We start from the raw sequence: 27448 nt of genomic DNA on the forward strand, positions 1-27448 counted from the left end.
ATCAATAATGAATACAGTAGCAAATTTGGCTATCAGTAGGGAAGAGCAATTAGAACACCATTAGGCTCTTAAAATAATTCAGTGGCAATTGTAATTTTGTTTAGTATTGTTTCCTGGTATTTGTCAGGAGTAAAAGGAGAGTTTGGAAGAAGAACAAAAATCTTCTGCTAGTTCAAAGCTATATCACAGATTAGTACGGATTGGATTTGGGAAGAGATTCCTAGAAATATATTTGGAGGAGGCACTAGTTTTTTTATATCTTATACTAAAACCAGACCAGACTTTCAGCTTTTGTCAATACATACCTGACAGGTAATGTTCAGCACCATCAGATCAGTTGGATTACCAGACTTTTTATGAGGGGAGAGATAAATAGTCTTTATTTATAAGGTTTTGCATCCCCTTTCCATTTCCTTTAGGCTTCGCCCGATCCTGCCCACGTTCATTTATAAACAAATTATTTTTTTTAATCTATAATTGTATTAGAATTACTATTTTTTATGTATCATTTTTCTTTTATCTCCCCATTTCATCCATTACTTTCTCCTTTTTGCTAAGTTCCTTTGTGCTATCCTTCAGCCACAGAAAATAATTTAAATAATAATTACATTCAAGAAAGCAGCTGTTTCTCGCAGATAGTTAAGATCCACAAGGAGATCATCTATGAATTTAGAAAGTTAGAGAGAAAATTTCACTCTGAAGATCAACCAGGATGATTTGGAATTATAGAAAGAGAAGGTAAAGTAGTAGTTGTAGTAGTAGTACTAATAATACAGTCACAAAAACCTAAAAAAGTGCTGTGCAAAATATTTTGATTCAATCCTGTACCTACACCTTCAAGTGAATATAGAAATCAAAATTCTTCTAAAATAGCTGAATAATTTTAGCTTGCAACTAGCAGCCATTTCTAATCCCAGAAAAATGGATTTTTCTTACTAGCAGCTGCAAATAGTAACGCCCTCCCGCCCCCTTGTAAACATAGGTATGATCTAATCCAGGTCATAAATAGATTTTATTTTAACCAGTGGCAAAATTACTTTCCTATTATTTGAAATTTACTTATGAGCTATAGAAACTCAGTGGTTTCCAAATGTTTAATAAAACTAACATAAATTTCATTGGTAACTCATTTATACCTGCTGTACTAAATGAAAATGCCAGTGTACTGTAGGTATAAATTAGAATATTTTTTTCCATCATCTACACATGCATTTTACATGCAACTAAAATATATGGACTCATACAAGTGCCTTTCTTCCCGACTAATTTATTCTTTAAAAAATATTTAAAGGGTTTTCAAAATGTCCATGCCTTGATATGTATGACTGAAAGGATTACTTAGCTTTGAACAAAACCAACAAAATGTTATTTAAGTTTGACATGAGGAAGGCTGAGAACATCTGTGCTGTCTCCTGGCTTGCAAATACTTTGAGATGATCTTGACATTCCAGTCCTTAGAGAGTCAGTAGAGAGAGTTGTTTCCACTAATGGGTGGGTAATGGCTTCAAAAGTTTCATTTTCTCTCTCTGTTTCCAAATCTTCATCAGTTATAAATAATTTTGATTCCCTCCATTTGCTATATAGTTCTTGGCTACTTCTTGAACTACTGGTATCACTTCCAGAAATCTGTAGACTCAGTTCTTCAGCTGTTGACTGTATAAGGTTTTGTACTGACAGTGATTTTCCTATATCCATTTGTACCGTTGGTTTCACAGAGACTAGAGGTTCATTCTCTATGTCAAGGCTTTTTCTCCATGAAAGATCCTTTGTCACACTGGACTGTGAACTTTGTCCATTATCCTTTGAAGCAACAAGGCAAGTGGTGACATCAGAAGTATTTTCCTGTGTGTTAACAGGAATAAAATTAATAGGCTGCAGCCTATTGATATGCTTTACTGATGAAAAGGGGGGTATCTGTAATGTAGTGGGTGCTGTTGGCTTAGATGTCTGATTTATTTGGTTTAGTGCATTATTAGTGGACAGAGTTACAGATCCATCGCTTGGCACCTGTGTGGCTTGACTATGCATAGTTGGACTAAAGGCATAGTAAGCTTGAGTGTTGAATTCATTTGGTGTCAATATAAGCTGTAGGCCACATGGCATGTTGACACTGGCTGATCTGGAAACAGATCCACTAGTCTGAGCAGAATTAGACAAATCTTTACTATCTACAGGACTCTGGTAACCAGAGGTTTGATCACATTCAAAAGGCGGCATTTGAAACGAAGCTAAAGTCAACGCGGACACAGATCCTTTCTTCAAAACCTGTTGATAAATGTCTAGTAGTGAATCTAATTTTGATTCAATAGATTGGACCTAGAGATAGAAGAAGAACAAATATTTAGGATCATCGATGTTCATAACTTAAGATTCACGTCATTAAAATAACATTTGTAACCTGTAGTACGTATTTTATCATGTATGATATAGTGATAGGGAATTTTATATCTTTAATCACAAAATAATATATTGCAAAGAAAAAATTGAATTTTGTTCAATCATTACATGATTTCTTTTGCAAAAGATAATTTTTGTGAAAAATACATGGTTCAAGTTGTCATTTATTCCAACCAACCCCTAATAAATTATACTAAAATGATGCAAATTCATGAGATATTTCTATGTATCATGTAGAATATGAATTGCAGCCATCCAGATTTATTCTGTGTATATTTCATAATAATAGTACAATGATAAAATTGTGCAAAATGCCACTGACATTTTGGAGTTCGCTAAAATAATTTTGCAGAGTCATATTATTGTTATGAAAACATGGAAATTAGGTAGAAAATATTAGCAATGAATTTTATTCATAAAATTGTTGTTCAGTAATATAAGGAAGCCTCATGATTTTTTAAGTTGCATTACCTGTTTTTCTACCTTGACTACACGCCCTAACATGCTGAGGTCATCAGTTGTCTCATTCTCTACAGTATTTTTTTCTCGACTTCTTTTATCGGTGGTAATTTGTCCCCTTCCAAGAATCTGATCAACCCTGCAAGATAATTAAATACAGAAATATGCATAAAAGGCTTCAAAAGGCAATAATTTTGGGGCCTAAGTAAAATATATTTTTAATTATTTGGCAAACGTATACTTATATTTTTATTTGGGGCAAACGTATTAACATGACTATTTTAACACTTTCCATTGTGATCATTTCTAAATGTATGTATGTAATCTAAATAGTTTATCTAAATGTGACTAAGACTAACAAATGTATTCGTTGTTCCTACTGTATACAATACTCTGTTACAGATGAATTATTATCAGAAGAACCTGCCAAAATCAACTTGTAGCTTTCCAGTGGTCAGAATTGATAAAAGTTGATAATACTAAAAAAGTTTTAGTGGATATAAATCAGGTTGTAGGAAAGAAGGGCACAGTAAGGAAATAGAATAGAACAGAACAGAACAGAATTCTTTAGTGGCCAAGTATGATTGGACACACAATGAATTGGTCTCTAGGGCATACCCTCTCAGTGTACATAGAAGCAAGAAGTGATAAATCGTGATCATAGTAATAAAATACAACCATCATAAATAATAAGATACAACACTCAGTGAAGTCACAGAGTACTAAATAATCAATCAACATAAATCATGATAGGATACTTAATAAAAGCAACAACATAAATCATGGGATACAAACAACAAAGTTACACTCATAAGAAGCTTAGGAAATAGGTAATAGGAAAGATGAGAAGGATAATACTATTCGTAATATGGCCCTACTAGGTGATTTGACACCCAAGGGCATAAGACGGGGTTATGGGAATTAGAGTGATGACATTGGGGGGGGGGAACCGCCTTTGTGCCTTGTGGTTGTTTTGCCGTGCAATGCCCTATAGCATCGTCTTGAGGGAAGAAGTTGAAACAGTTTATGTCCAGGATGTTATGGCTCTGACGTCCTGGACATAAACAGAATGAAATATATGACTACTATATGAAAAATGAAAATGAAATATGAAAAAAAAAAACCAGATGAAATACGACTACCACGAAAAATTAAGTGTCTTGAAATATATGACTCCGTTTATGTGATACTACAAAAGGATTTTACGTGAGACTACTTTATAAAATGACTTTTTTGTCCTCTTACCGAGACTGGAGACTTTTAATTCTACACAGCATATCCAGGTGACCTGCTGAATACTGTTCAATGACATCTTTGACATCATAGGGACGTAAAGTTTCTTTAAACTTCCTTTTGGCAACGTGAAATTTCATGATTCTATAGAAGCAATATTATGTCAAATCAGTAATTCGTCTATCTTTTAGACATTTAAAAAGCTGACAATAGTTTATTCTGATGGGGTTACATTCAAAATACCGTACACACTGAACCAGATTCTATACTGGTAAAGAATGCTAATTTTTCTTTGACTGACAACCAATGCAAAAAGTATTTAAGGTATTAACATCTGTTATTGCTCTGAGAATTACTATGCCTGTGCCTGTGGAAACCCTCCAAATAGTTGGCAAGACCTTCCCCAATTAACTTAATAAATTTTTCTATGAACATTCTTACCTTGAAGAACGAATGCAGTACTGCTATATCAGGACAGAAAATCATGTAGAGATCTAAAAACTTTTATTCTTACTCATTTTAAATATATCTCAAACCATTCAATCAAATTCTGCAAGGGAAGCTATGAGAGCCCTGGTCATAAGTCAGTCCCCCCCCCCCCCCCGTGTTGTCGTAACTTCAAATGACTGCTAAATGAATGGTTGTAAGCTTAGGACTACTTGTAACCTAATAGCTTCACTGATCACATTAGGTATGTGAATTGTGAACTGTTACATCCAATCAAATACCTTGCTGTTGTATCCAATCTCATATATACTTTAATTTGCATAAATCTGTTCAAAAGGACTATAATCCTTTCTCTTTTTGGGCCTGCCTTTGCCTCCAGCACTATCAATAAGCCAACCCAAAGTGGTTTGACTTTAATGTTTTTACATGCCTCATAATGCTCCTGAAATGTTTGTTTGCTAAGATACAGCCCGTTTCTAAAGGGCACAAGGATGCAGCTGCTCCCATGTCCTCTTCTTGATCGCTGCCTTGGTGGGACATCTTTTAGGTTTTTGGGATTTGGTTGTGCTCCCCTTGGAAGGTATTAGCTCCAGGATGAGTGCGAAACTGAGATCTTGCTTAATGTCAGGGCTGCTTCCCTCAGTAACCAAGAAAGAAACCACTCAACTCCATTTTGCAGAATTAAGAGTACTTTTACTGGTTATGAGTAGATAGTAGCTAAGCAAAGCAAGATCTGAGGCAAAAGCGCGCGTAATCATAGATATCAATATGTGACCCAACCCCCTCCCCTTGGTAACCCCATCCCATAGTCCAGTCTGAACACCCCACAGGTGTCGTGTGGGAGACATCTTCAAAAATCATCATCAGGTTGGTATGCCGGACAGTTGGCCTTGGCGGCAACTCCTCTCTCTGCAGCATGCGCAGTAGATGGTGAGAACAACTCCCTTTTTACAGTCACTCCTGCACAGAACAATTCCCCCACCCAAATACCCCACTCCCCGTTTCAATGGCAGCCGAAACAGAGCAAAACAGAGGCTGACAAAAGGTTTTCCCTGTCCAGTCGTGTCCGCCTAAGGGGCGTGTTTCTTAGCCAAGGGAGACAGTATTGTTTGAAGACACTTCTGTTGTCATGTGGCTAGCATGGTTATACAGTATGCTGAAGTGCATGGAACACTGTTAGCTTCCCACCGAAATAGTACCTGTTTATCTTCTCACGCATGCTTTTGAATTGCTAGTGGGCAGGAGCTTACCCCATTGTGTGGCGCTTGGGTCTCAAACCTGGGCTTTCAGCTTTCCAGTTGACAAGCTCCACATCTTTAAATGCTGAGCCATTATTAAGATAAATTATTAAATTTATTTATGGATTTAATTTCTTACTAATCATTAATCATTACCCACATACTTATTTAAACTACCAGAATTTTTATTTAATTACTTTTTGCCCCTGATTTTGAAAACTATTCTAAAATAGAGTCCCTGAATATACCTTTCTAAAGCTTTCCCTGTTCAGTTTCCACTCATTGAAATAAGAGCAATCTTGAGAGGCTTGGTTGCTTGATTCAGCTTAATAATCGTAGAAAAGGAAAAATGAGGAAATCAGTCATGACATATATCTTCTCCAGCCTTTTACATCGGGTATAATTATATACCGTATTTTTCGGAGTATAATTCGCACCTTTTTCCCTCAAAAAAGAGGCTGAAAATCTGGGTGCGTCTTATAGCATTTTTTGCCTCCCGAAACTCCTCCCCATGCATAGCCTTTAGGAGACTTGCAGAGTGTTCCTGGGGGCTGGGGAGGGCAGAAATGAGCAAAAAATGGGCCATTTTTTTGCTCAATTTTGCTCCCTCCTCCAGCCCCCAGGAGCACTCTATAAGCCTCCAAACGCTATGCATGTCCTTTTTTTGGACAAAAAACGGGCCCGTTTTCATAACAACGGGCCATTTTTTGCTCATTTTTGGGTGCCCCCACCCCTCAGGAGTACTCTACAAGCCTCCTAAAGACTATTCATGCCATTTTGGGGGGGGGGGAACAGGCCAGTTTTTGCAAAAATGGGCCGTTTTGGGGAGGTCTGTAGACACTTTTTTTTTAATTTGCCTCTTCAAAACCTTGGTGCATTTTATACTCCAGTGCATCTTATACTCCAAAAATACGGTAAGTGCCTGTTTTTATTGATCATGTAAGCAAGGTGGAATGAATTGATACAATCTCCACTATCGGGGTACATTAATTTTCCCATGGGGCAACATGAGAAATTGGGACCGTTGTGGAGGGCTGTTGCATTCTGTACTGACACCCTGCCCTCTAAATGCTGTTCTGCCTGACGCCACAGGCACACCAATGGTCCTCCACTGCTGGTACCCCACCCAGCCGCTGCTGCTGCCAGACAGGGATGATGCTGGATACGGCCTGGGAAGCTGTAATGTACCCAGATCTAATATATAGTAAATTCAGTTTCCACATCAATGTGCAAGTGATGTTCCGTACATCATATAATCACAGATTCTTAGCAATGGAAGGGAACTTGAAGGTCATGCCTTGCCCGACCCCGTTCAGTTCTTTTGTTAATATTATCTGTTTTTGGAGCATTAGATTATGCTAATGAGATAGCAATAGCAATAACAGTTAGACTTATATACCACTTCATAGGGCTTTCAGCTCTCTCTAAGCGGTTTACAGAGTCAGCATATTGCCCCCACAGTCTGGGTCTTCATTTCACCCACCTCGGAAGGATGGAAGGCTGAGTCAACCTTGAGCCGGTGAGATTAGAACCGCTGAACTGCAGATAGCAGTCAGCTGAAGTGGCCTGCAGTACTGCACCCTAACCACTGCGCCACCTCAACAGGAGTGCGTCTTAAGTGTGCATTTTTACGTGGCCCGACAAATGCGTGAACGACAAAAGCGTGAAGACAAAACCGTGGCGCTAAAACCACATCATCAACGCACCGACAACAGTGCCGCGACAGAAGCGCGCCGACAGAAGCGCAATTTAAGTTAAGGTAAGGATTAGGGTTAGGGTTAGGTTTAGGGTTAGGTTTAGAGCGCGCTTCTGTCGGTGCGCTGTTGTTGGCGTGCTTCAGCGCTCATTCGTCGGCGCGGTTTAGAACTTGCGGTTTTGTCACCGCAGTTTAGTCGGGCGCCCTTTTGTCGGTGAACCCATTTTTCTTACCTGATAGCTCGGATAACTGTTTTAAGTGCTGGAGTTAGATCTTCTACTGATACATCACACTGACATCCTCTTTCATCATATAGGTCATCAGCACCAAGATTGGCCTCAGCTTCAAGAGAAAAGAATTACATAAACAGTATGTACAGTTACAGAATGCAAATCTATATTAACAAAACTAATAATTGCATCAGATGACTATGAAATACAGCAAGGAAAACTGAACCAATGTAATATGAAAGGGTTTCATTGCAAACAATAAAGTTGCAGAACAGTCCAGGCATGAAGTCTTACCCTATCAACCACCTCCAGCAGTGAGCTCCCCTCAGACTCCAAGCCAAGTGGCAAGTTTTAGTAATCTTCGAGACAGCCAAAAGGATGGGGGCAGTTTTCACCTCCAGTGCAGTGGAGGATTAACAGGGCAGGATTGGAAGCACAGTGAAAAAGGCTCTTCTTCTCCTTGAACCCTACCTGCTGGAATTCCTTAGCGGACAGGATCTGTAGCAAGCCTTTTCCACTGGGCAGGTTAGTCCCATGGGGGTGAGATGGCTCCTCAGATACCCTGGACCCAAGCTGTATAGGACTTTAAAGGTAATAACACCTTGAATTGGACCCAGAAGCAAATTGGTAACCAATGCAGTTTGTACAACAATGGTGTTCTAGAAACTGCTGCATTTTATATCAGCCGTAACCTCCGACTGCTCTTTAAGGGTAGCTTCATGTAGAGCACATTGCAATAATCCAACCGGGAAATAAAAGGGCATAGTGACTATGCACAGGTCCTTATAATCCACTAAGGGTGCAAATGGCAGGCAAAACAAAGTTGCACAAGGGTCCTCCTGGCCGTGACTGCCACCTGCTCTTAGAGCAGGAGTAGCGAGTGGAGGAGAACCCACAGCAGAGGTGGGTTCCTACCAGTTCGCACCTATTCAGTAGAACCGGTTCGTCAAATCTACCGAACTGGTTAGAAGAGGTTCCACCAGTGGACCCGGAAAGCAGGCCACACCTACAGAAGAGATTCCAAAAATTTTTGAAACCCACCACTGGTCCTTGGATATGATTATTCTACACTATCATGCTCATATTTCTAAAACTCAGTGCCTCTGTGAAAGGTAAGGATGACTACTGCGTTTGTGGTGCAATCAGAACATTGCGTGTGTTGAAGTTGTTTTAACGCAAACCAAAGATGCCTTTTGAAAAACAAGTTTACATCATATTCTTATGCATGCCAGTGCTGTGTGTGAGGTAATTTAAGGTGGTTCTGACAAGTGTCGTCGGCATCTTCATATCCGGTCACATGGGCGGCAAGTCACTCCCATCTGATCACATGGGTGGCAAGCCACTCCCACAAAGGAGGCCACACCCACAGAGTAGGTTCGAACAATTTTTGAAACCCACCACTGACCCTCAGGTGGAGGAGAAACCTCCAGGCACTGAAAAATGGCACTCTTGCCTGGATCAGGGGAGATGGAGATATAAAGCTGGGTATCATCAGCGTGCTGACATTCCATCCCATGATGTCAGATGATCTTGTTCAACCGTTTCATGCAGATGTTAAAAAGGAACAGAGACTGTGAGCCCTGTGGTACTTCACAAAGTAGTGGCCATGGGCTGAATTGCTTGCTCCCTATCAACTGCGATTGGGACTGGCCTTGGAGAAAGGGATTGAACCAGTGCAATATTGGGCCACACAGCCCCAAACCCCTTAATCAGCTCAAAAGGATAATATGGTCAATGGTACAAAGCTGCTAAGAGATTAAGGAGATCAAGGATGGATGCACTACCTTCATCATGCTTTTGTCAGAAATCATTTACAAGTGCAACTTAGGATTTATCTATCTATCATCCATCTATCTATCTATCTATCTATCTATCTATCTATCTATCTATCTATCTATCTATCTATCTATCTATCTATCTATCTATCTATCTATCTATCTAATAGCAATAGCAGTTAGACTTATATACTGCTTCATAGGGCTTTCAGCCCTCTCTAAGCGGTTTTACAGAGTCAGCATATTGCCCCCAACAACAATCCGGGTCCTCATTTTACCCACCTCGGAAGGATGGAAGGCTGAGTCAACCCTGAGCCGGTGAGATTTGAACAGCCGAACTGCAGTCAGCGGAAGTAGCCTGCAGTGCTGCATTTAACCACTGCGCCACCTCGGCTCTTACATCTATCTATCTATCTATCTATCTATCTATCTATCTATCTATCTATCTATCTATCTATCTATCTATCATCTATTTACCTACCTACCTACCTACCTACCTATCTACCTACCTACCTACCTACCTACCTATCATGTTTCTAAACTGCCCATATCCTTCAAGAGATGCTGTTTCTGTCCCACAACATGGCCTGAAACCTGACTAGAAGGGGTCCACATAATCCATTTCATCCGGGACCTTCTGGAGCTACAGTTTTCCCACCAATTTCCCTACCTCTCATATATGTCACTTTTTAAATACATCTACAAGGCTGAGATTTTTTATTGAAGTGTAAAATTACAGGTAAGAAACTAATACAAAGGAGAACCTAAACTAGCAAAATAGAACGTGCAAAAGGGAAAAGGAGGGGAAGGGAAAACATATAAAAAGGAAAAGGAAAAAAAACACCTTTCCCTTAATTAAGATAAGTGTAAACATTTATAAACTTAAAACATTCTCTTATATTTCAACCAAAACGCTCTTCATCTCATAATCTCATGTTTTATCTATTGGCAATAAAACTTCATCTTTCAATCTTAATAATCAAAAATCCATTCAGAGCTACGAGAAATATCCATCCATCCATCCATCCATCCATCCATCCATCCATCCATCCATCCATCCATCCATCCTTAGAACAAGCCTTTCATAATTATTTCCTCTACTTTACAGAATACCTTGTCATTTTCTCTAAAACTTTATTCCCATGCCATATTTCACATCTATAAATAAATCCTTAAAATCTCATCATTCAAACTTAAATCAAGAGAAATTCCATTAGGAGCTACTAGGAAAAAAAACACTAATTGAAAATATTAATATTTAATCCCTTCAAATGATGTCCCGCAAATTAATTTCTTTTCATCTCTTCTCAATTATAATATCACAGTTTAGCCCTTTCTCTAAAAATACAAAACTCTCTTCTTCTCATATCTTATCCATAAACAAGTCTTTAAAGCCTCATCATTCGGTTCTAGTCAACCCCCCCCCAAAAAACAAAAAAACCCAACCACTAAAAGCTGTTAGAAAAGAGAGGATGATACACAACTTAACCTTAATCAAAAAGGCCCACTTTGCACACAGCAAAGCTGAAATTTTGAATGCCTGTGATGTTTTGCTGCATAATGACAGTATTGCATAATTAAACAGCTTTTCAGGCCAGCAGGCACATTTGAAATTTTGAGAAAATGCTTGCGGGCAATTAAAACAAACTGGCTGTAATGCTGTGGTAAAGGTTTGTCTATTCATACAATGATTGCTGTAATGGCACTCATGGAAAAACTGTTTGCCAGAATAAGGATGAAGTTGTTCGCTAGGTCCTGTTTCAGCCTCCAGGAAGCTCTTTACTGCACGGTACACAAGATTACCTTGTCTTTTTTAAAAGTATTTTTATTGCTCGTTAATAATAACACAAAAAAGAATAAAAGAAATAAAAACAAAAACAAAAAGTGCTTTAACAAAAAAGTAAAAGAAATGTGACAAAGAAATATATATGTCATAACAAGAACAGTGACAATTCTATATGTATTTGTCTAATGCAGATATTATTCAAATTATATATTTCTAATATGTTTATATGATGTATGTTTAATACATTTATATGTCTTTTTTTAATCAGCTGTATTCCGTATAAATGAGTCCTGTATTTCATTATACTTATCTGTACAAAGTCTATGTCTATAGGCAATCCATTCATAGATGGCAAATGCAATCAGTGGTGGGATTTAAAACTTTGACTACCGGTTCTGTGGGCGTGGCTTGGTGGGCATGGCATGGCTTGGTGGGCGTGGCAGAGGAAGGATATTGTAAAATCTCCATTCCCACCCTACTCCAGGGGAAAGTTACTGCAAAATTCCCATTTCCTCCCGATCAGCTGGGACTCGGGAGGCAGAGAATAGATGGGGGGGGCGGGACCAGTCAGAGGTGGTATTTACCGGTTCTCCAAACGACTCAAAATTTCTGCTACTGGTTCTCCAGAACTGGTCAACACCTGCTGAATACCACCTCTGAATTGTATTCTTCAATCCATTAAATAAATGGAGACATCTATTTATCTTTCCAGTGCTGCGTTATCAATCTTTTAGCCATAGTAAGGACACAGAGAATCCAGCTACATCATCAATTGTCAAATTTCATGGACTATATGATTCAAAAGAATATCATCCTCTGAAAATTTTTAGCTTTTGTCTGTCTTCATTTTGGGCACTCACATGTGCAAACTGGTAGGGGAGGTAAGTAAATCCCACTGCTGACTAGGACCCTGGCAGAAATAATTTTTCTGGGAATCTGAGTCCTGATGTCAGGTGTGCCAGGGAGTAACTTGCTGGTAGGAGCTTTACAAGGTAGAGATTGAAATGATTTCTGAAAAAACAACAACATTCTTTTCAGCCTCCTTTTATACCACTTCAGAACCCAAAGAATAGCATAAGTAATAAGTAATTCTTTGGATCTAGCATCTTGATAGTATTGATTTACTGGCATTAGAGCTTGGGTCGCCAATTTTGAGGTCCAAGGTATGATCCACCTTCAATCTTCCTTCTCTAAAACTGGCTTGTTCGTCTTTGATTATCCACCCTGAAATTAGCCAATCTTGAAGTTTATAATTTAGGTGTTTGGCATACAGTTTACTAATAACGCTTAGATTTTGCATTACATTTTCTAACTTGTATAAGATATTGTCTTGTTATTTCCTTGGGAGAGCACCAAAAGCGTTAATGAGGCCAGCTTCTGTGCTGTTAAGTATCTCTTCTCCGGGCAAGACTGGTTGACTCCCACTATCATTCTCTTTCTTTTCCAAAGTTGAAAATGAGGTGGTGTCATTCACCTTGGAGGCTCGCATGTTAGCTATTAATGGAATAACCCTCTCCTCACCAAAGACTCTGATGGGAAAGATTTGGAAGGAGGCTAAATATGCCTTCATCTTGAATAACATCTGTGGTATGGTGGGCTGTTTGAAAGACAGAAGGATCCGCTTCCAATTTGGGGCATTTCGAGGTCCTCAAAACTGCAGAGGAGAGTGTAGCTTACAGCTATTTTATTTCTCAAGTCTCAATGATAAAAATTTGAAGTGACAATAATATAAACCAGCAGAAGGAAATGCAGTTCCTGTCCTAGAGTTTTATAAATATATTTTAATTGCTTAATCTAATTGTCTACCAAATGAGCAGTCTTTCACATTTTCTAAAGCATTTTTCTGCTATGACTTGGAAACTTTCATTAAAAAACATCAGCTTGTGCTGCTTTCTATGTAATACAAGCTTAGATATGTGTATGATTAAACCCTGGACAATTCTAAAACTATCAAAAAATAGAGAATATTGAGCTCATTGAATTATCCCCTTTATATTTAATAACTTCTCTATGACTATGAATACCCTTATTTTATGTCTGGGATTTAGTACCGACTGTCAGAGTTGCTGCTCTAAACTCCATTTGATGTTTCTTATACCAATTACAGGGCAGATGCATGAAATTCACCTGTCATTAGGAATTATGAGGCCTGAAGTCCAATATATCTGGAGGCTGCAAGGTTGGAGAAACCTTCCCTGCAGGTGAACATATTAAACCTGCCTAACTTAGTTTATGAAGGCATTATTTATTTTCAGCAATATCTTCTGCAGTTTAATTTTGGCAATAATTTTGGAAATATTAATGCCCTTTCATTTCCTAGTGCTTTCAAAGCATTGGTAGTCAAGAAATATCACTCCAGATACAGAAATATTACTTTATCAATCTACTTGTTTGCTTTATGAGAGCTACCAGATGTTGGCATTAATCATGCACAAATTAAGGTCTAAAACTTCATTTCCCTGTAAGCCCACTGCAGCTGCTATATGTTGCTCTGTAAAAAGTTCCAGACAGGTGTTGCATTTATGTCCCCCTGCACTCTGAAGCACTGCAGGGCTGTAATATGTCAAATGTGTACTTGAGATGTCCAGTTCCCAAATGAAAGGTGTTGGCAGAGAGATAGGCACGTTAAATTTGTATTATGGTTAGTGATTGATGGATGGATGGATGGATGGATGATATGCCAGAAAGCTTTTCTTAGCCAAAGTTAGATGTGTTAAGCATGAATTTCTGCTTGTCTTTGAAGAGTATAACCTACCCTTTTTTTCTTTTTCTTTTTCTTTTTATAGATGCCAAAAAAAGCCAATACAGTCCTAGGTTGCATTAAGAGAGGGATAAAATCAAGATGACATGAAGTTTTAGTACCACTTTATAATACCTTGGTAGGATGACAGTTGGAATATTGCATCCAGTTTTGGTTGCCACGATATAAAAAAAGTTGTTGAGACTCTAGAAAGAGTTCGGAGAAGAACAAAGATGATTAGGGGACTGGAGGCTAAAACATACGAAGAACAGTTGCAGGAATTGGGTATGTCTAGTCTAATGAAAGGAAGAACTAAGGGTGACATTGTGATGTACCCGTGGTTCGCTCATGAGGCCAATGTTGAGAAAAGACACAGACACGAGCTTTCTCGGGATGAGGCGACCCAGATTGGGATCTGGGAGCCCCTTTTATTGAGATAGGACAAAGGCAGGAGGCGCAATCAGCATGTGATTTAAGACAGCCTGCCAAACTACAATTGCTAATCTACTGCTCAGGGAAGTTCTGTCTATATATGGTCAAATCCTGGGCGTCGTTGGGTAAGGCACATCTAGAGTGAACTATCAGGATGTTATGTCTTTTAGGAGTTTGTTTTTTCCTGTGTGGTTCGGCGTGGCTGCGCATGCCCTGTTATGCACTGGGCCATGGGTGACCGCCACACCTACACAAGGAGTTATATGACAACATGACATGATAGCAATCATTCCAATATTTGAAGGGTTGCCACAATGAAGAGGGGATCAGCCTATTTTCTAAAGCATCTGAAGACAGGACAAGAAGCAATGAATTGAAATTAATCAAGGAGAGGACCAACTTAGAAATAAGGAGAATATTCCTGACAGTTAGAACAATTAATCAGTGGAACAGCTTGCCTTCAGAAGTTGTGAGTGGTCCATCACTGGAGGGGGGTTGGACTAGAATACCTCTAAGGTCCCCTCCAACTCTGTTATTCTGTTATTCAGTCACCATTATTCCCATTAGAACATGTCGAAACAGACTGCCTCTAACTCATCACAAACAACCAATTGTTACAGGTTAATTGCAGAACAACCCACTTAGGCAGGTAGAGAAATTTTGAGAAAAGAGGCAATGCCACCTGTCATATGAAGAAGTGGGATAAAAACAAATGAGAGGGATTATCTGAGAGACAAGATGTGATAGCACACAGTAAGTTTGAAAAAAGGAGAGACAGTCGAAAAATGGGAGAAGAAAAAGATTCTAAGTTTTGCCCGGGAACAGACTGACCTGTTGGTTCCCACTTTTCTCACTATCCGTCTTTCATCTGATCCTCTCTCCGAAAGACTGACTGAAGACTGTATTAAGGGACTTTGCAACAGATGGTGAGAATGGTTGACAAGAGCATGCAACGTGAGTACACTAGGAACATTTAAGAGGTTAAACACCTTTCTTTTCCCTAAGCTGTGATGCTAAACTGCATACATTTATGTGCCTAAGTTACTCACTTGTCAAGATAAATTAAGTAACAGGAAAAAGCTCACCTGATCTGATTTTTAGGCCTCCTCCTTTTAAATTTATTCAAAGGGCATGAATGGATATAATCTGGATGTGTATGTGGTACGGCAATACATGATGGAAAGTGAGAGTGAGTAGGAGATAATTCAAGAGGTCAGAAAATAAGCAATTCCCATTCAGTGGCCCGAAGGCTACCAGTGGCAGTGATAAATCCAGTGGACATGATAGTCAATGAGCAGATATATATGATAGACAGACAGACAGACAGACAGACAGATAGAGATAGATAGATAGGTAGATGTTCTGACCCCCTCCGCCTTCCAGTAACGAATGCCGAGACAAGCTTAACTGGAATGTACTTTAATAGCAAGAAAACAAAACCTTGGTGGCTGAAAGCCAAGCATAATAAACAGATAAGGACCTTGGCAGCAACTCAGACAAACTCAGGCAACAATAAACACAGATAAGGCTTGGCAGCAATCCAGCCTGCCAAGCTCACAGTACTGTCCTCCAACATTCAATCCTGCGTTGACTTCTACAAAGAGGGCCGTGTGCACAAGTAGCTTTTATAGTCTGGAGAGGAGCCTAATGATCACCAGCTGAGTACAATCACCTCCTGTAATTGCGTAATTGTTCCTGATGCCTAGTAGCTCTTCAATGGCGTGCATCCAGGAACAACTCACTACTGGCCTCCGGCTCACTCTCCCTTTTCTCCTCCCCTCTGGTCCAAGGCTCAGGTGCCCCCTGGTGGCCAACCAGCCTCTCTGCGCCCTGCTCGGAGTCTGAACCCTGTCCAGGGTCCTCCACATCCTCCAGAGCCGACTCAGAGGGCCCCTCGCTATCGGAGTCTGGTGGCTGCTCCAACGGCACCTGCTGGGCCACAACAGGTAGATATGAGCAGTCAATGGTGCATAAGCGCATCAGCGTGCCTACTGTCCCCGTCCTACTGTCCCCATTTATTTGTACTCATTTCCTGTGTTCGTGTCCATGTTTATACTTATACCTGTTATCTTGTACATGTTTGACAAACCAAATAAAATAAAATAAAAATAAATCACCAGTCCTTCCATGGTTAGAGATGTGCAGGTAGGAACATGCTGTTATTTGCAAACATTTGCAGAAGCAAGCTCTTATTTGCAAACAAAATTTTTCTCCTTACAAAGGACCTAGCCACTTCCTTTCTAGCAGCTTTTGCATGCCTTAACCTATCCCTATACATTTCCCCATCTTTAGTAAACATTCTACCCAGAGACACAAATTCATCTTTTTGCTCTGTTCCCCCCCCCAATATTCTCACACCCTTTATCATTTCCTCCTCTCCACTGTCTTTTAAATATTAACATTTATAGCATTTGTTTTAATTGAGTTTTGGTTACCATGCCGATACAAATCTCTAAAATAGGCCTTCAAGCGTTCATTCAACCCAAACCATTTCATATTTTTATATATTTGATATCTTATTCCATTCATATGCTGGATGCTTGCTCTTTAACACTCTTCATCTATGTTCAAATCACATCAATTTTAATTTACATCAATTTCCTTCTGTATTTCCTTTGCCTACTTTAATCATCAGCATACTTTATTCTTTGACTACATTCTTCACAAGTTCATTTTGGGTATATTGATATCACCATATCTTCATCCTCCCATTAATAGCATTTTTTCCTCCATTTTAACATTCCCCCAAGCTTCATTTCCAAACTTCCCACACTATAATTTTACATACTTCAATGGCATTTTCTAACATAATTATTTTCATATTGTCCCAAATAGGTTCCATAACCTCTTTCTTAATTTTCATTTTGGATTTACTCTTTAGACAATTAATCAATATTACAATATTTTTTTTCATGCAGGTCTCATAATTTTGCCTCCTACGCTTCCCCTGTTTCCGTGTCTTCCTTTAACTGTGTGCATGCTTCTGTTAGATATGTACTTTTGAATTTTACTAAAAGTTGGTCTCTCCTTCAGGCAGTCTGAAGGACTGTCAGTTCTCATGAATGAGAAACAATAAAATCAATTTTATGTTTTTCAATTCATTATTTTGTTACGTGTATGCATGTATAGATAGATAGTTAAGCTAAAGCATGCCTTCAGAATGGAGCTTTTTCTAAACATATTCATTAGTCATCACTGTCGTTCATTCTTCGAGCTCCAAATAGGTGACACATTTTTGCTGTTTCATTTCATCTCATGTCATTCCAACCCATTCATTCATGTCACTTCACCGAGGTTCTCTCTCTCTCGGTCTCTCTCGGTCTCTCTCTGTGTCTCTGTCTCTTTCTGTGTGTCTGTCTGTCTGTCTGTCTGTCTGTCTGTCTCTGTCTGTCTCTGTCTCTGTCTCTGTCTCTCTCTCTCTCTCTCTCTCTTTCTTTCTTTCTTTCTTTCTTTCTTTCTTTCTTTCTTTCTTTCTTTCTTTTTCTCCTGAATTACATTCCTTCAAAATAAGGCACAATTTTCCTGAAAGTCATCTCTGGGCTTTTTCATTGCTACTTATACCTTGAAACATCATTCCAACCCATTCATTCATGTCACCTCACCAAGGTTCTCTCTCTCTCTCCCTCCCTCTCTCTCTCTCTCTCTCTCTCTCATTCATGTCACCTCACAGAGGTTTTCTCTCCCTGTGTCTCTCTGTGTCTCTGTCTCTGTCTCTATCCCCCCCTCTCTCTCTTTCTTTCTTTCTTTCTTTCCTTCCTTCCTTCCTTCCTTCCTTCCTTCCTTCCTTCCTTCCTTCCTTCCTTCTTTCTTTCTTTCTTTCTTTCTTTCTTTCTTTCTTTCTTTCTTTCTTTCTCCTGAATTACATTCCTTCAAAATAAAGGCACAGTTTTCCTGAAACTCATCTCTGGGCTTTTTCATTGCCACTTTACACCTTGAAACATAATATGTGACTATCATCAAACTACAGATAATTTTATGTGCACCCCTAGCAATATAGAACTTACCCATACATACATTTTGACATACAATTTAGTATGAAATTGGATGCCTTTTGGGCCTGTCACTCTTTCTCAGCACAACTCAACTCATAGATTTGTTTTTGGGGAAAATAAGAGAGGAAAGTGCGTTAGGCATATTCACCACTTTGATTTAGTTATAAATTAATAAAGGCAGGATGAAAACAATATAATAAATATTGTATGTTAGTATGCATTAGTATACATTTAATATAATTAGATTTTATCTTTCCTCTATTCCTTAATTTATTTTTTGAAAGGGTAAATGTAAGGCTTTACTTTGTACTTAGGTACAAAGGGTAAATGTAAGGCTTTACTTTGTACTTATTAGAACCAGTAATCAAGAACGGATTTATGTACTACCGTGTGCACTTTATTTTTTTACCCTAATTAGTGCCTTCTTCCTGTGCTTTTGCTTATTCTGCCTTCTTTAATAAAGCATTTTTTTTTAAAAAAAAGAAAGTCTACATCGTTGTTTCCTGCTTGTTGGCTTGCAATTTTTCTAGGCTTCAGTAAGACAGTAAAGCCCTACATGGTACTGGACCTGGCTACCTGAGAGACCGCCTCCTGCCATTCACCTCCCAACGACCAATAAGATCGCACAGGTTGGGCCTCCTCCGGGTGCCGTCGACCGGACAATGCCGGCTGGCGGCTCCCCGAGGGAGGGCCTTCTCTGTTGCTGCGCCGGCCTTATGTAACGAGCTACCCGCAGAGATCCAGATCCTTACCACTCTCCCGGCCTTCCGTAAAGCGACTAAGATCTGGCTGTTCCGGCAGGCCTGGGGCTGTTGATTAAAATCCAGCCTCACTTGATTGAATGGATGATATCTTATTTTAAATAGTTGTATTTTTAATATTTTATGTTTTTACTTTTGTTGTGAGCCGCCCAGAGTCCCTAGGGAGTGGGCAGCATACAAATCTTATTAAAGTTGCAAAAGTTGCAAAGACAGATAAGAGCTTTCCTTCTACTTGATTCCTTGGTTATTTTTCCATAGTCTAGTCCTCAGCATGGAAACTACATGAGTCTAATACTTAGAGCCAGAGTGCTCACTAGGATGTAGTGGAATTCAAAATCACATGGTAATTTCGATACTTAGTAAAAGGCTTTCAACAAAAGTCAGAAGGGATTATTGTCCGCATACATAATCTCTTTCCATTCTGTAATCCAGTTTTCTGGAAGCTATTCATCAAGAAGCATGTGGGAGTATGTTGCACAGCATGATATGAGTACAGAGCAAAAAGGTTCTTAAGGACAATCAATTTTTCTCTCTTGCTACTGATTCCATGTGTTTAAGAGAGGCTCTTTCCAGGACAAATATGAGCAATGTGACAATAAGGGAACCTTTCTATGATGGAATCTAGTGGATACCCAAAATACATGCGATTTAACTTGTATGTACAAGCTTGGTATGCTAAGTATCTATCTACTGATATTCTGCAAGCTACTCCCATCCGGTCACATGGGCGGCAAGCCACTCCCACAAAGGAGGCCACACCCACAGAGTAGGTTCAAACAATTTTTGAAACCCACCACTGGTATATGTGTGTATTCTACTTATACTTGTTTCATGTCTTTTAAAGCACTTTGTGTTTCTCTGGACCTCACAAGCTTAACTGGTTTTGTGGTATGTCTATGTATCTTAACAGAGGCATGGGGGAGGACAAACAAAAGTCAAGATTTTTTTTGCGACGGTGCAGTCAAAGCCCCATCCTTTTAAATCAAAAAAGAAAGGTGCGGCTTCAATCATGGGGTTGTGGCCATTTTCTTGACTTTCCTGAGCCACTTCCTCAGCAGTAACTGCCCTTATTTTTAATCCAGAATATTAGATGTATCCACTGGATCCAAAAGATTGGGGACACTGCATAATATAAAGAAACACACAATCATACTTTAAAAAAAAGCCATTTACCAGTAGTTTGAACCAGGGGTGGGTTTCTGCCGGCATTACTGCCGGTTCGGTGCTTGTGCGCACATGCACAATTGCCTGTAAATAGGTCTGCGCATGCACAGAATTTTAAAAAAGTTCAAAAAAAAAAAAAAAGATGTCGCAGCAACCGGGAAACCGGTTCAGGGGCCTGGCGAGCATGCCATCCCTACCGGTTCGGCGATTTCAGTCGCCATTTCAACTACCGGTTCCACCGAACCGGTGTGAACTGGTAGGAACCCACCTCTGGTTTGAACAAAAGAAATCTTGCAGTAGATGAGATTAAAGGACATCTGCCATGTCACTTTTAGCTAATAAGAAGCATTTGTCATCACCGCTACCACTTCAGGTGCCTCCCCAATCACACTGTAGTTCATACAGAATGAAATCCAATTGATTGTGTTGTACCATGATCTAGAAATAGCCATTTCGCAAAGCCTCCTCTTTATTTACATTTGAAAGAAAGCTAAAATAAAAAAGCATGCTAAAGAACAACCTCACGAAATAGAAAAATAAAATTTCAACATGTTCACTGTGACTGGGGGTATATAGAATAGAAACACAAACATCCATGTGCATTATTTCTGTTCAGAGTACCAAGGATACAAAATTAAAAGTAATAAATTAAGAATTGTCCTTTTAATCTAGTTTAAAGAAATGGAGGCAAAATATGAGTAAACAATCTTTTTCTAAAAGACTCTTGAGGATCCTTTGCTGCAGAGGTGGGTTCCTACCAGTTCGCACCAGTTCGGTAGAACTGGTTCATCAAATCTACCGAACTGGTTAGAAGAGGTTCCACCAGAAAGCAGGCCACACCTACAGAGAGGTTCCAAAATTTTTTGAAACCCACCACTGACACACACACACACACACACACACACACACACAGACTCACACAGAGAGAGAAAGAGAAAGAAAGGAAGAAAGAAATAAAGAAAAAAGAAAGAAAAAGTGAGATGAAAGAAAAAAAGGAAAAAGGGACAGACAAAAGGAAGGAGAGAGAGAGAGAGAGAGAGAGAGAAATCATATGGCCGGCAAGCCACTCCCTCCAGGTCACATGGCCAGCAAGCCACTCCCACAAAGGAGGCCACACCCACAGAGTACGTTCGAAAACTTTTTGAAACCCACCACTGCTTTGCTGCTGTATTTGTTCAGCCAGTTCCATATCCCACACTTTTCAATATTTCTGAGCCAAAGAAAGACTCATCTTAGCTCTCCAATGTTTTGATAGTAAATGTGGACAACTAACAACACAAACTGAATTAATTTCTTGTGCTGTGTTTTTAAATGTCCTGGAAAATAAGCCTCAAAAGAATTAATTATGAAAGACTGTATTTTAAATATTCTAGTTTCTTCAAAAATGTTCAGCTAGACTAGAGTATGGAATGAAAAGGCCATGCCAACAGAGATAGTGATATGTTTTTATAGTCCTTTCAAAACAATCTTAGAAAGAAGTTGATTATTACAAAAAAGTTGAGATGTTGGACTTCTACAGATTATTTTTATAACCAGTTCTTCATGATTTGTTACAACAGCACACTGTGAAGCATAAAGAATTCCAAATGATTCATCGCATTTAAATCTCTGATATTTTTAAAAAAGATTTTAAAGCGAACCTTTTGTATTTGTTATGAGATATAATTCTGAAAAAGTTATTTGACTTTAAATTGAATTCTTTCTTATCGGAAAGATGTTTCAGCTTACTTTCTCCTACAGATGCCAAAGCCGCATCCAACTGATTACTCATAACATCTGAAATAATCACATGCGGGAAGAAGGTGAGTTTTTGCCTTCTGTGCATTGGGAATATCACAGCTATCCCCAGCATGCAGAGGTTTTATGTCAGGGATGTCAAACTGGATTCCTTTGAGAGCCAGATCACCATTGTAGTTCTCCTCCACGGGCTGGCATAGCAGGGTGGGGGGTGGGGGTGGGGAGGAGATGAGATGGAAACATCCTGGAGTAGTACCCTGCCAGCCAAAACGGATCCAGCCCGCAGGCCTTGAGCTTGACAGCCCTGCTTTTTTATGTGATTGATCCCTGAGGCAGTTCTAGTTGAGAATTCACCTAGTGCAGCTTTCTATGATAGTTTATCATATAGGGCTGAAGGCCAAACATAATTTCTCCTAAGAAAACCTAGAACTAAAGAAACAAAAACGTTTCTTAAACCTTGATTTAAGGAGGGGCAACTAAGTAATAACTGTTCCATTCATACCATGGTGGGATTCAAATTTTTTTACTACTGGTTCTGTGAGCGTGGCTTGGTGGACATGTCATGGCTTGGTGGGTGTGGCTTGGTAGCCATGGCAGGGGAAGGATACTGTAAAATCTCCATTCCCACCGCACTCCAGGGGAAGGTTAATGCAAAATCCCCATTTCCTCCCGATCAGCTGGGACCAGAGGTGGGTTCCTACCAGTTTGCACCTATTCAGTAGAACCGGTTCGTCAAATCTACTGAACCGGTTAGAAGAGGTTCCACCAGTGGACCTGGAAAGCAGGCCACACCTACAGAAGAAGTTCCAAAAAATTTTGAAACCCACCACTGGTCCTTGGATATGATTATTCTACACTATCATGCTCATATTTCTAAAACTCAGTGCCTCTGTGAAAGGTAAGGATGACTACTGCGTTTGTGGTGCAATCAGAACATTGCATGTGTTGAAGTTGTTTTAACGCAAACCAAAGATGCCTTTAAAAAAACAAGTTTACACCATATTCTTATGCATGCCAGTGCTGTGTGTGAGGTAATTTAAGGTGGTTCTGACAAGTGTCGTCAGCATCTTCATATCCGGTCACATGGGCGGCAAGTCACTCCCATCCGGTCACATGGGTGGCAAGCCACTCCCACAAAGGAGGCCACACTCACAGAGTACGTTTGAACAATTTTTGAAACGCACCACTGGCTGGGACTCAGGAGGCAGAGAATAGATGGGGGCCAGTCAGAGGTGATATTTACCAGTTCTTTGAACTACTCAAAATTTCCGCTACCGGTTCTCCAGAACTGGTCAGAACCTGCTGAATACTACCTCCGCATTCATAGGATATGAGCTGGGTTTCTTCAAATACAGTTGCCTCTATGGTTTTACTTTCTTGAAGATACTTAATTGAGGTCAACTTTGGTAACAGTCATCATGGTGTATAAAAATTAAGGAGATAGATCCAAATAAAGTTGTACACATCTATGCATTCTTAGATTTCAAATTGCTTGTGATCAAGTTGGCTTTCTGCTGTACGCGCGGAAAATGTCAGTTTCTCAGAATACCAGTTATCCAGTATAATTATATAAAGTGTGTTTGGAAGTGAATATAAGTAATTACTGAGCTCCAGGTAGATTGAATTTCAGAAATCTCTGTGTTCTATCAGCGGTGAAGAAATTATTGCAGAATTGTGAGGAAAGTACACTGATGTTAGGTGGGCAGCAGCATACGCATGAGTCTCTTGCCAGTGCAAATGAAAAAGGTTATTTTAAAGCTAGAAAATAGTTGCCTTAACAAACAAACAGGAGAATCCATAATGGCTTCAAGTGCAAGTACATACAAACGCAATAGAATTCATTGACTACATACTTGCAGCAATAAGCACAAAATAAAATGAGGGGATTTCTGTTCCGTTTAAAATATAGGCTCCAAGGGTATGGGTAGGACCTGCAGGAAGGCCTTGCATGGAAGTATAGAAGCCAGGGGGAGGATGACATCATAGATGCACAGTCAACTTAGCAATAGCAATAGCAGTTAGACTTATATTCCGCTTCATAGGGCTTTCAGCCCTCTCTAAGCGGTTTACAGAGTCAGCATATCTCCCCCATAGTCTGGGTCCTCATTTCACCCACCTCGGAAGGATGGAAGGCTGAGTCAACCTTGAGCCGGTGAGATTTGAACTGCTGAACTGCAGATAGCAGTCAGCTGAAGTGGCCTGCAGTACTGCACCCTAACCACTGCGCCACCTCGGCTCTTCATTGACTGAAGTTGCGACCTAGCTGAAAAGGGGGTCATGACCCAGTTGCAAAGGTCCAATAGTTGCCCCCCCCCTCCCACGTGAACTCACTTCAGGTGCTCAGTAATACGGCTGCATTCATGGCTGTTTGTGGCATCCCACAGTCATGTGACCACATTTATACAGTGGTTTTGCCAAAAGCTGGCACTTCTGGCTTTTCAGCAAAACCACACCCATAGCGAAGCATGGATTTGCTCTTAAAACTCTACATTTGCTTAATGACCATTGCAAAAAAAATGTTGTAAAATCAACTCACGTGCATGACCAGTTTTACAACTGTCCTGTCATACGACAGGCTCCATTATGGTCCTATGTTGAGGACCACCTCTAAGTACTATTATGGGCAACAGAAAACCCAGAGAGAAGCCAAGAGGATCATAAAACAATTGTAACTGATGACCATTTGCTAAGAGTAGAGCCTTGTTAGCTGTTAGCAAGTGAGACCAGTAAAAGAGAGGACAACACTCCTGGGTTTGGAATCCACAAGCAAGGGAGGAAGGAGAAAATAGCATGAAGGTCAACATAAAAAAATTAGGAATAGCAATAGCAATAGCAGTTAGACTTATATACCGCTTCATAGGGCTTTCGGCCCTCTCTAAGCGGTTTACAGAGTCAGCATATCACCCCCACAGTCTGGGTCCTCATTTCACCCACCTCGGAAGGATGGAAGGCTGAGTCAACCCTGAGCCGGTGAGATTTGAACCGCTGAACTGCAGATAGCAGTCAGCTGAAGTGGCCTGCAGTACTGCAGTCTAACCACTGCGCCACCTCTGTATTGGAAAATAATATACTTAGGAGAACAGAGTGGTTAGATGGTTAGCATTGGAAAGCATTACTCTGGAAAGGAAACCAATTGCAGTGGAAAGGCATACCTTGACTTGCAACCATAACTGAGCTCAAAATTTCTGTTTCTAATGAGATATTTCTTAAGTGAATTTTGCCTCATTTTATGACCTTTCTTGCCACGGTTGTTAAGTGACCCACTGCATCAGTGGTGGGATTCAAATAATTTAACAACCGGTTCTCTGCCCTAATGACCATCTGGGTAGGTGGGGCTCGGTGGTCATGTGAATGGGTGGGCATGGCCAACTCAAGGTCACTCAGGTCGATGGGCGCTTCGCCTTAGCTGTTACAATGTAATAAGGATTAACCGGAGAGGCAGTTTCTGTAAGCAGGTCAATAAAGATTGGGCTAGAAACAATACCAGAATGTTTCCTTCCTGCCTTCCTTATAGGATTAGCCCTGTAAAGTGGAAAAAAACAAAAGGAGATTTCTTCCAACAACCGGTTCTCTGAACTACTTAGAAAGTTACCACTGGTTCTCCCGAATAGGTGCGAACTGCCTGAATCCCACCACTGCACTGCATTTATTAAGTTAGTAACACAGTTGTAAAGTGAATGTGGCTTCCCCATTGACTTTGCTTGTCAGAAGATCGCAAAAGGGGATCTTGTGACCCATGGACACTGCAATCGTCATAAATAGGAGTCAGTTGCCAAGCGTCTGGATTTTGATCACGTGACTATGAGGATGCTGCAATGGTTGTAAGTTTGAAAAATTGTCACCGGTCACTTTTTCCAGTGCCGTTGCAACTTTGAACCATCATTAAATGGACTGTTGCCTGTCGAGGTCTTGTAAACCTGTAGTTTGTAGTGCAATGACTAAAAAATGTAACACAGGAATGAGGAATACGTTAAATTTGCATCATACCGATTTCTTATTGTAGTAAATGTTTTGTAAAATTGGGTTGCCTTGTATCATGCTGAAGTTTGTACCTTGTACAAACCTAACCTTTTGTAGGCGAAGAAAGGAACATTACTATTCTAGGACCAATGTTTGTTGGCTTCACCATTATGAGATAAGATTTAATGTGACCGAAGGAAATATTATATTTTTTGGAGTATACGACACACCTTTCCCCCCCCCAAAGAGGGTGAAAATCTGGGTGCGTCTTATACACTGAATATAGCATTTTTGGCCTCCCAAAACCAGGTCCCCTTTGCAAAAATGAATGTGCATAGGCTTTGGGAGGCCTGCAAAGTGCTCCTGGGGGCTAAGGAGGGCAAAAACAAGTAAAAAACGGGCCTGTTTTGCCCTTCCCAGCCTCCAAGAGCACTCTACAAGCCTCTCAAAGCCTATGCATACTCTGTTTTCTGCAAAAAACAGGCCCATTTTTGTGAAAAATGGGCCCTTTTTTGCCCGTTTCCCCCCAACCCCTAGGAGCACTCTACAAGCCTCCCAAAGCCTATGCATGCCCCATTTTGTGCAAAAAAAAACAGGCCTGTTTTTTGCTCGTTTCTGCCCCCCCCCAAACTCCCAGGATCACTTTGTAGGCCTCTCAAACTCTGCATGCCCTGTTTTTTCACAAAAAAGGAGGCATGCAGAGAGTTTGGGAGGCCTGCAGAGTGCAAAACCCTTTTTGTTAAAATTTACCTTTTCCAAGTCTTAGTGTGTCTTATACTCCGGTGCATCTTATAATCTGAAAAAATATGGTAAATATAATGAATAAGACGGTTAACGTTTGAAAAGTCTTACTATCTGGTATTGGCTTAGGCTGAGAACTCTTCAAACGCAGGGAAGGCCGGAAGCGTGTTCGGTCATTGAAGCTCCAACTCTTTTGTACTTTTGTTGGGCTGCCCTCTGCGGTAATATCCGTACTTGGCGATCTTCTGTCCCCAACTGAAGATTGTCTGCCCTTGATACTCTGTCCTCTCGGGCTAGCCATCCGCACCCGTTCTTTAAAGCTCAGCTTCTGACTGTGGAAGCAAAAAAACATGCATTTTTACATCATTCACATTGATTTATGTCTCATGCTACCGTTACAGATGAAGAAACACGTTCAGCTGCATGTCTTTGGATGCAGATGTGAATGTATTCCATGTGTTGAACTCCCTTCCCTCCTCCCCCGCTCCAGTAAAAAAATAATAATATTTGCGTTGGTCAGTTCTTGATACAAAAGGAAGTAGGAAAACTTCAAGAATCACGGAAATCCCCATACCTGGGAAAGTTCACCAAGCTGCAGTATTAAGACCAAATACACAGTGAAATTAATACTGATTGCAATAAAAATAATACATATTCCAG

At 40.0% G+C, this 27448-nt stretch overlaps 1 protein-coding gene across 1 annotated transcript in view; it reads right to left on the reverse strand.

Moving 5' to 3' along the window:
* Positions 1–795: 795 nt before the first annotated feature.
* KCNQ5 (potassium voltage-gated channel subfamily Q member 5) overlaps positions 796–27448 on the reverse strand; it is a 337074-nt gene continuing 310421 nt past the window's right edge. Inside the window, exons 10-14 of the mRNA XM_087719161.1 lie at positions 26900–27120; positions 7704–7812; positions 4102–4233; positions 2869–2995; positions 796–2316 (exon numbers count right to left, since the gene is read on the reverse strand). Of these exons, the coding sequence (XP_087575287.1) occupies positions 1366–2316; positions 2869–2995; positions 4102–4233; positions 7704–7812; positions 26900–27120 (1540 nt within the window). The 3' untranslated portion in view covers positions 796–1365. The remainder of the gene's footprint in view (positions 2317–2868; positions 2996–4101; positions 4234–7703; positions 7813–26899; positions 27121–27448) is intronic.

This window comes from Thamnophis sirtalis, unplaced genomic scaffold (genome assembly GCF_051295495.1).
Source record: "Thamnophis sirtalis isolate CommonGarterSnake01/CBP01778 unplaced genomic scaffold, rThaSir2_p1.2 scaffold_6, whole genome shotgun sequence".
NCBI classification, from domain to species: domain Eukaryota; kingdom Metazoa; phylum Chordata; class Lepidosauria; order Squamata; family Natricidae; genus Thamnophis; species Thamnophis sirtalis.